Genomic DNA, 10,027 nt, shown 5'->3' with positions numbered 1-10,027 from the left:
GCACTGAAACAAGCGAAACATACCAAAGCCATTTAAAGACAGAACTGTTGTCTCGTTCACTGTAAAGCCAAGCCTTTCACTCCTTAAACAGTGCTGTTGCTTGTTTACTTTCATCTCCTTAAGGGCTAAATCTCCAAAAGCACATACCAACACATACGGTTGTCTGCTCTCTTGAGGCAGGGGGGATGATCAATAGGAAACTGCCACTGATGACTTGTTTCTTTAAATCAGGCCTATAAATCCTTCTGCTCACCTCTTTGAATAGAAGTGAAGCTGGGATGAAGACTCAGTTGCTCTTCAGGGTCAGTGGAGCCATTGAAGTTAAAATGGCCCTCCACAGCAGGCCGCTCCTCGCAGCTGCCCTGTGACCATGGAAATTAAGTTATGCCCCGTGTCAGCAAGTTTTCTTCTCTTGGACTCCCTTTCTACTTCGATCTATCCCCTCAGTGCTCATTTTTTAAAAGATTCTCCTATTCGTATTTATGAGAGAGTCTGAAGACACAAGGAAAGACTCTCAAGTGGAGTCTTAGCTGAAGTATTCAGGGTTGGTAAATAGGCAACGATGGGACAGAATGAGGTATTGTGTGGTTGTAAGTGAGAAGGCTCAGCGCTCTCGGTCAATGTTAAGTCAATAAGGGCTCCCGTTGAAAAACACAAACACACACGCTGCTGCTTTACCAACAGGTCTGCAGGGCTCAAGTGGAAAACCTCCTCTTTTCCTCGGTTTCCTCCACCCTCTTCATTCGCTCAGCCTCTGTGTCCTTCTTCCTTCGACATGCGCTTGTGTTTTTCTTGTCTGTGGGATAGTTTATTTGTCCTGTGGTCGTATGAAGAAGCTGGATGATGACTCCTCCTTTTGCGGGTGCAAGCGTGTGTCTAAAACAGCTGCTTGCAGCCAACAATTTAGAGCAGGCCATGTTAAGCCTGCACTGTAAAAAAAAAAAAAACTGTCACTTTTACAGAAAAAAACACTGGCTGCTGTGGTTGCCAGAATAATTCTGTAAAAATACAATAAAATGAACATATTAAAATAACATATTTACAGAACAATCTGTAAATTTTACTATTTAAAACTAATTTACCTAAAATCACAATACATTTTAAACCAGTAGCCTAAATCCAACAGGCCATTTCTGCTGAATTAGCGGGACCATGCTGCTACTAAATATGTATTGTACCTTTAACATATACTGACAACCACCATAACAACACTTGGTACTGGTAGTAAAGAGAAAGTCACATGATGAATCAAAGTTTTAGTTTTTCCACAAGCTGAATATATAGCCTATCTATAGAAGGTCCATGGTGACACACACAAATACAAAACACCATCATTAACACACAACACTAAAATAATGCAATACATATAATTTTAACAACATAAGGTGTAACATAAAACCCATTGTACATATCTGATAACAAAATAACGAATAAGAAACATACAGTAATCAGTCAACGTCAGATTACGGTTTTCTTTCTTCCAAAAACGGTACATTTAATAGTATTTTACTTTGAAATTACATTAAATGTAATGTTAGATCTGTTATAGTTTTTCCCCGAATATAGGAAATACTGTCAACCAGCCAACAGGATTCTACTGTAGCATAGAGTTATAATTACAATTATTTTTTATAGTGTGATCATTTAAACACTCGATAAGACACAGGCTTTTTGCAGTGAGAAGAGATTATGATAGAAAATGCTCAAAATCATCTGGATGGTTAAAGATCAGATTTAAAAACACTATTTGACTTAATTAAATGTTTAACGTTCATGGCTGAACAAAATAATTCGGCATTTATATGAATGCCACGATGCCAAGAGAATGCGGCTCATGCGCCAGTTTTCTACTTTGAAAGTGTCTCTCATACACAAAGATTATAATTCTTTACAGATTCAGTGCTGTTTCTCATTCCCTGGAACCATTACCCAGCATTCCTTTCACTTTACCCAGTTAAGGGGCTTCTCCTCCTGCGTCTGCACGCTTCCCTCCCCTGCGCTGCCTGTCAGATAGATTTTATGGCTGTTGGTACAAAAAATGGGCTATGGTCTGCTCTAGTAAAAAACACCTCTCCCTCCGTCACCTCATTATCCTCATGAGTGAAAACAAGCGGCCAAACTTCTCCCTCATCTGACATTATTCCCTTAAGAGTGACCAAAGTTCTGCTGTTCCACTAGTGCCAACTGTTACAGCAGGCATAATTAACTTCATTATTCTCATTTACCTGTATAGTTGTTCAATAAACTTCATGGTAGGAATGTAATAAAATGTATATACAAAAAATGCTTCTCAAGAGCTCAGCCGTAACATATGGACATTGAACTTTGTCACTGTAATAATACATTTGACTTATTAAGCTCAGAGCATTTAGCAAAAGCCAACTCACATGGACTTTAATTAGGAACGACTTCAGCAACACCTATGTATCATCAATTAAAATGAACACAATGTTACATAAGCTGTACATATTCAACGCAATGTATATGTGATTAACAATGACCTACTATGGAAGGGATTCCGAAAATTTTGAGTCAGCCAAACCCCTTTGACCTAAAGTATTTACTTGTCGTACTTAAAGTATTTTATGTTAATATTTCAATAACTTAACAATACATTTGCAAATTGTAAAAAAAAAAAAAAGTTGCTGCCTTAAATTTTTTAAGTACAATCAACTTAGATGTTTAAGACTTTTCAACTTAAATTACATTAAACTGACTTTAAAAATGAGTTGAATATTGTATAACATAAAAATAAATTGAAAATTGCTTAACTTATTTTGATGAGTTAAAGCAATGTAAAAACATATGTTGTCATAACTTATTGATCATATAATTTTTTACAGCATATGTTCATTCTCTGATGTCGGTTAATGATCACATAACATGCAGGTAAACAATATAAAGTTGTTTTAAGTGAAAAAAAAAACCTAAACATGCTTCACTTTCACCAAAGCTCATGTCAGTATTTACAACAATGCTAACAAAAATAGTAGGACTTGTTTTCAGAGTTCCAACAATATATGAAAGGGACATTAAACTTGCGCTATTGCACTATATATGGGGAACAGATTTAAGAGATGCCCTTAGCGAATTCTCAGGTAACTGATCTCTTTGTGACCGGCTTAATCCTGAACTTTCGCACCCAAGGCAAAAGCATCAGACCCGTTGAGAGAGCCAATACATAGGTCTTTTTACTCATTTCAAAGGGCCGTGAACTCAACAAAGGTCTTCCATGATGAAATCAAAGTGGCAGCTTGGTGAAGAAAAAAAAAAAACCTTGATTTGTCTCTAAAGACCAAAGAACAAAGAAAAGAACAGTTTCTTTAGTCAAAAAGTGAGCATAGTGTGTGTGGGGGGGGGGGGAGGTTACACAACAACCAATAAACAAACACAATGTTTCAAGACCAGAGATCAGCTCACACCTTAAGTCTTATCATTTATATAATTTAGAAAACAACTGTTCCTTAGGAACAAGACCATAGGGTGCCTCAGCCAGCGACCTCGCTGTTAAATACCTAGTGCTGACTTTAAAGGATTAGTCTAAATCCTGCCCAATCAGCTTTCCATTTCAATGCTCAGCTGAGGCTCAGCCATACCAACTGAGTGTCTACATGTCTCATCACTTATCACACAATTTCTCAGAGTTTGACTATTCAACCATTCTTCAATCTAACCTATGCTTCAGCACTACAGCATAAGTATAGAAAATTTATAGGTTGAGGAATAGTTGCAAAATGTTGCTGAAATATAACTCTAAAGTCCTGCTGTGAGGTTTCCTGTAGTTTTCTCATACCTCTTGCATATGGAACAATTTGTTTTCTTTTTGCCAATAGATAATTGAAAACACAACAAGCGAAGTGTACGGCCTCAAGACAACTGGTGCATTTTTTAAATGAATAATGAAGCAACTATAAATGTAAAGCTGCATTATTTTGTTAAAATACAACCCGGACTTAACTCCATATGGTAAAATAAAAAACCAAAATGAGTTTAAAATGTTATTTCCAAAATAGATTTTCCAAATTAAACCATTTGAAACACTTAATTTATTGTAGTGTTTTTCCTTTAATAAAATCTAATTTATCATAAAAATACCCTTCACACATCAAATAACCATCACACATCGAAACGTACACACGTTACTCTAAAATACACTGCCATGGCAGTAATCTCCTCTCCATTTTCACCCACAATGCCACTGCAGGAGAGTAACACCAAAAAAAAAAAAAAAATCCATCTTTTTATTGAACAGGCCACAGTGACATGGCTTGTTTAGATACTTGATTTCAATTGTTCCATCCTATTGGCCATTCTGAGAGCTCTCTTATTATTTCATACGGCACATGCTGGGCTCTATTGCATGGGCTGAAACTGAGCGCAAGAGGGGGGGGGGGGGAGGGTAGTTTTTCGACTACCCCCCAAAGATGATGAAGTATATAGACAGCAGTGGGGATTGCACAGAGTATGTGGACCAGGGGCCAGCGGATCTTTCCCACATGCTACCCCGTGGTTCGGCTCTGAAGAGGTGTCAGCGAGCTCTAGAGGAATGAAGTGCCTGGGCATTGTGCTGTTGAACTATTATGTGCTTAACATTACCATGACAAAAGTGCCACTCGACTTCTCCTCCTTTCAGTAGGCTGAAGGGCCCTTGTCCCCACACTAATAAAACATTTTGCAACCATCACCCCCATTTGAAGACCCTGGTGACAAGAGTGGGAGAATAAGAGTGGTAGTTTTTAACAGCATGGAGTTGAGAGACAGAGAGAGGCCTAGATGAACATGATTAAATGACATGGAGGCAACAATATATGCATATAGGCACCCTCAAGAGCCAGATGAAAACCCGCAAACATGTCATTTTCCCTTCGCAGAAAAAGTTTACCAGCAATCAAGCATGCCAGAACTTGGCACAAATTTGTTCATGTATAAAATGGAAATAAACTTAACCGCAACTGACACAATCCATAAGGAAAGTACAAATTATAATTGCAATTGGTTATTCATTTCTAATGGTGGAAGTGTAGTGTAATGCATAAATTTCAGCATTTACAAGACCAACTTGGGAGCTGGTGTGATAGTGGATAATAGTCAATACCGGATGGTTAAATATCACTTTAACTGACCGGCAAGGGTCATCAGTTACACTGCAGATCAAATTAATCCTTTTTCGAAGTCTCCTCAAGAATCCTAAAACTAAAACACTTCAAGAGAGTCCGCACACTCTACCTAGGAGCAAGTCCTCAAGTGCGAGATAAAATCAATACCTTACTGAAAAAGGGGCACACGTCAAGAATCCTGACACTGTAAAGTTGAAGTTCACTCTTATCCTATAGTCGACACCCTTCTGAGAGTGAATTTCTGCTGATTTTCTATTTCAGTAGCTAAAAAGATCCAAATATAACTTGTTACAAGATAATCAATTTGTGGTTCATGTTGTTCTGCTACTGTTTCTCTGTTAGTTTAGACTTTACTGCTTTATACTTGCAGTTGTGGCGTGCAGACAAAGGCCTTTAAGCAAACACAGTGATTGAAAAATAAATAAACCTCTGTCAGTCTTGGCCCAGATGCAACACGGACACCCCAGGGAAAAGCCACTCGCGCTTTTGTGTTCACATTCTAAAGATATCCAAATATCAAGAGTTTATGCCTTCAGCAAACACTTCTGTTTGCTAAGGCGTGTGTCAGCGCTTCAAGCTCCTTATGTCTGTGATACTTAATCTGTTCCTGAAAAGCTCTGCTGTGCTAACCAGCATATTCTAGATTTAGCATCGGAATCCATGCATGGTCACGCATGAAGTCGATGCATTGAAACTTCCTAATGACATAATGAAATATAGCAAACATAAATAAATTACACATACTCGGTTTGAGTCTTTGCACTTTAGTTTTTATGCCTTCTATAAAATGAACATCACTGAGGCAGTCATACAGTGGATTTAGACATTTCTACACAGTAAATAGTTCATCTTAGATAACACAATAAAAAGATTCTCTGAAAATCTGTACACTGTACAATATCTTAAAAGGAAAATAATTACAACAGACATTTAACTTCCCTTTAAAGCTGGAATCATCACCCTTTGTTTTCGAAGGTTACTTTATGACAAAAATAAAGTTCTCTATTATGAATCTCTAGGACTTTCATAAGGTTTATCAAATGTTAGCTAATATAGAGACCTACTCATTCTTTCCAGCATTCCAAACACTTACAGAAGTTACTTATCCAAAGTCGTTTGCAACTTTATAAAAATACTTTACATATTTAAAAAAATCTAATTTTATATTGGCAGTGCACAGTTTTATAATTACAACTTTCACTGTTAAAATGTCTAGGTAACAAAATAAACTTTTTCTATATCTTTATGGAAATAAATTTGTCTTTTACAAAACAGCATTTGAAATAGGCAAGTTGGTGTTTAAGGCAGTTGACTGACATAAAGTACTTTGTATCCCTGCTTTTTAATAACTTCAGAAACAGAATTTTAGCTTCAGAATTAAAACTTACAATAGACAAGACATTGTTCACCTGGGCCGAATCTGAAATGTAAATTTGCATAGTGAATCAAAACACATTTACAATGTGACACTTTCTGAAAGGAACTGCACCTAAATGTCACACAAAGCTTAACTTGTACTCTTTGGAGAAAAATCATGTCAAGCTCTATTAACATGTATTCCTTAAAGCTAGCTCATGTCTATTTTTATGTTGCTAGTACTTTTTTTTTTTTTTTTTTTTTTTTTTTTTTTTTACTTGCTAGCAAGTAACCTAATAGTGACTTTTTATTTCACTGGATTCATTAGCTAGGCTATTACATTCATTCTTGCTAGTACTTCCATTACTTATTCCTTTGCTATAGTCACTATCCCTAGTCATGTCAAATAGTGATTTGTAACTAATCCATTGTTACTGGGATGACATTGCTGACTTTTGCAATTAAATTTGATGGGGACATGTGGTTCAGATATAACCTATTTCACCTATTTTCCAAGAATAGGCTACTAAACTGAATATACACACTAGTCCACTGGTAACAATTTTAAACTTTCTAGTAAGATTTTGTAACTGAAAGTTCCTTTAATGTTATGGCTACAAGATAACCATTCTGACGTGTCATTGCATATGACCAGTAAAAGCAATTGTAACTTGTGAGAAAATAAATGTTACTATGATATATAGTCATACTAGCAACTTCTGGAATAGCTACTAGTAACTTAAAAACAAGTAATGAACACCTAACAAAAGTTGATAGTCACTATTGGGTTACTTGCTATGACATAAAAAAAAAGTACAACAAAGACTAGATGTTTTAAGGAATAAATGTTGATACAACAGCTTGCCATAAATGAAGTGGAAAGCAGGAGAAAATTGACAAAATGCACTATTCCCGAACAGCCGTTGGAGCAGATCATTAACTCGCCTTCAAAGTGATCAAGGAAGCGGCACTAGAGCCAAAATGGATGCCACCACCACAGTCAAAACAGAACATGCCACAAAAGCAGAACCTGTGTTCCTCGTGGGCTCTGGCTCTGGGTAATCCTCATCATCAGGCTCATAGTCGTCCAAGCCACTGGAGCCTTCTTCATCCACAGGGGGAGAGTCAAAGCAAAGCGTTTTCATACTAGTTTTGATAAACTCGCAGATAGTCCGCTCTGATCCATCACAGACGCAAGAATCCAGGAGTTGAGCTTTTGGTAGTTTGCGCATGTAAGCGATGACATTGCGGCATTGGTTCGAGCAGCTGGAGCCGCTGAAGAGTTTCCCGCAGTGGAATAAATAATCGCCCATCGCGCTTCGGCACTGGTTGTCCCTTTCGCACTGGCGTCGGGCTTCAGTGCAGCCCATGCTGCTAGTTTTGGGCAGGCACGGCTCGATGGCTCGTTTGATCTCCCGGCAGCGGGGGTCCGAGGCGCAGCTGCAGTCCTCCAGCGCCGGGCCGCTCTTGGTCAGGTTGAGTTGCACCAGCGACGAGATGCAGTGACTCGGGCACTTCTTCCTATGGCCGTTCAGGATCGATTCACAGGCGTGCAAATACTGGTCATACGCGTAATGACACTCGGGCTCCGACTGGCAGTTTAATATCGCTTGCCAGCAAATCAACCGACGGCCGTGGTGGTTGGAGGAGGCGATGGAAAAACAGCTAAAACACACAAGCACACAAGCGAAAGGCCAAAGTAAAGTGCGCGCGCCCCGAACCAAACTTGCACAAGTTGCCATATCGAAGTCTGTAATGGTTTGGTTGCCGTCAGGTCAGTTTTAAGCATGTATATTTCATATTTCCATTGCATCTACGGAGGGAACAAACCCTCAGATCATGTTTTGCAAGGTCCATCCAAAAGAAAAAAGTTTGTTCCACAATTGCGGTGAATTTATAAAGACATTTTCCTGTAATCCATGTTTTAAAAAGGAGCCTAAATTACGAAAAGTGCTATTTCCAGCAAACGGCTTGTTCACTCCATCTTCTTGGGTTTTGCGTGTCCGTGTGACAGTGCGGTGATTCCTCCTCTCTTTCCACCTCTTGTCTTTCTTGTGGGTAGAAGTGAAGAGCTCACGAGCTCGTCCTTTCGCGTCTCTCGCTCACATCCAAATGTGCTCCCGAGCTACTCGCATCACGCTTCCCCGACTGAACTGATAAATTCTCGAGCGTGCGCTTGTCGTCCGTCATTAAGTACGCTTAGGGACGCAAACAGATAATAACACGGCGTTCAAATACACACACTGGCCCCTTTCTGACCCGCTATTTTTGCTTTATCCATTCTACTCCTGCGGAACTTTATGGGATTTCTATTGGTCAGACCGTTTGTTGTTGCAAATCTCGACGTCAAGTAAGGGGCGGGAAAATGGAGGTGGGGCATGATGGTTCAGGAATGGTCTCTCTCCAAAAGGTTTGGATTACCTCACAGCAGAAAGTGAGTTAGAAAGACCGACTATACTGCTGTTTCTCAGACGTTGTCGAAATGATGTGTGTTCTTGGGCAGTATATCACAGCATTTGATTTTGTGCATGCACTTTCAAGAACAACCAACAACTTTATTGCTGAACAATATAAAATCATAAATTACAATTTGTCATCAATAGTCAATAGCTAAACAAATTATTTCAAAGAAACACAAAGTATGGCAAGATTGTTGATTTCCTATTGTTTTCGAAAGCAGTCTCTTGTGATCACAAGGCATTTAATTATATTAAAATAGCCGACAGTAATATTATGGAATATTATTACCATTTAAAATAACTGTTTTAATATGAAATGTAATTTAGCCTATTCCTGTGATGTCAAAGCTGAATTTTCAGCATCATTACTTCAGTCTTCAGTGTCACATGATCCTTCAGAAATCATTCCACTATGCTCAAGAAACATTTCTTATTATTTTCAATGTTGAAAATGGTTGTGCTGCTTAATATTTTTGTGAAGCAATTATTTTTCAGGAATCTTTGTTGAATAGAAAGTTCACAAGAACAGCATTAATTTGAAATATACATTTTCATTATAATGTCTTTACTGTCACTTTTGATCAATTTAATGTGTCCTGACTATATAAATGCCTCATTCATTCATTCAAAAGTACAAATGTAGCTTATTTTAAATATTCTTACCAACCCCAAACCTTGTACGATAGTATGCATTTAGTATACATTTTCATTACAGAGGGCACACAAGAGTATCTATTATGTAAACAATGTCTTTCATAGAAAACAATTTCTCCTTGTAGACCTAAAGATGTGTTGTTAACTAGCTTTTAATTTGGAGTCAAATGTTTATGAGTGTTAAGTCAAGCCAACTTTATGCAACTTAAATATGAGTTTCCATCTTTGCTCATTAAATCTAACTACATAGCCTATGGGGTTTCCTGAAGGAATCTAACAAATGTTTAGTGGAAAGTCAGTTTTCTTTTATCAGATGTTACTGCATCTGTAATGGATTTATTTCAAGAGATTCTGAAATACAGAATCAGAATTCATTTCAGAAATACAGCATTTGGCCTTTGCTAAAATACATCGGCCTAGCTGTTACCATGCCAGATTTCA

At 37.9% G+C, this 10,027-nt stretch overlaps 1 protein-coding gene across 1 annotated transcript; it reads right to left on the bottom strand.

Annotated features, from left to right (window-relative positions):
* Positions 1–6,716: 6,716 nt before the first annotated feature.
* Positions 6,717–8,801, bottom strand: gas1a (growth arrest-specific 1a). The gene has a single exon (XM_084414651.1). The coding sequence runs from the start codon at positions 8,213–8,215 to the stop codon at positions 7,430–7,432; it is 786 nt and encodes a 261-aa protein (XP_084270777.1). The 5' UTR covers positions 8,216–8,801; the 3' UTR covers positions 6,717–7,429.
* Positions 8,802–10,027: the final 1,226 nt, after the last annotated feature.

This window comes from Rutilus rutilus (assembly GCF_951802725.1).
Source record: "Rutilus rutilus genome assembly, chromosome: 7".
NCBI lineage: Eukaryota > Metazoa > Chordata > Actinopteri > Cypriniformes > Leuciscidae > Rutilus > Rutilus rutilus.
The sequence above is the reverse complement of the archived record's forward strand: the minus strand, read 5'-3'. Positions and strand labels throughout refer to the sequence as shown.

Excerpts from the sequence above, each read along its gene's own strand:
- gas1a (XM_084414651.1), bottom strand. The coding sequence starts at position 8,215 with ATGGCAACTTGTGCAAGTTTGGTTCGGGGCGCGCGCACTTTACTTTGG.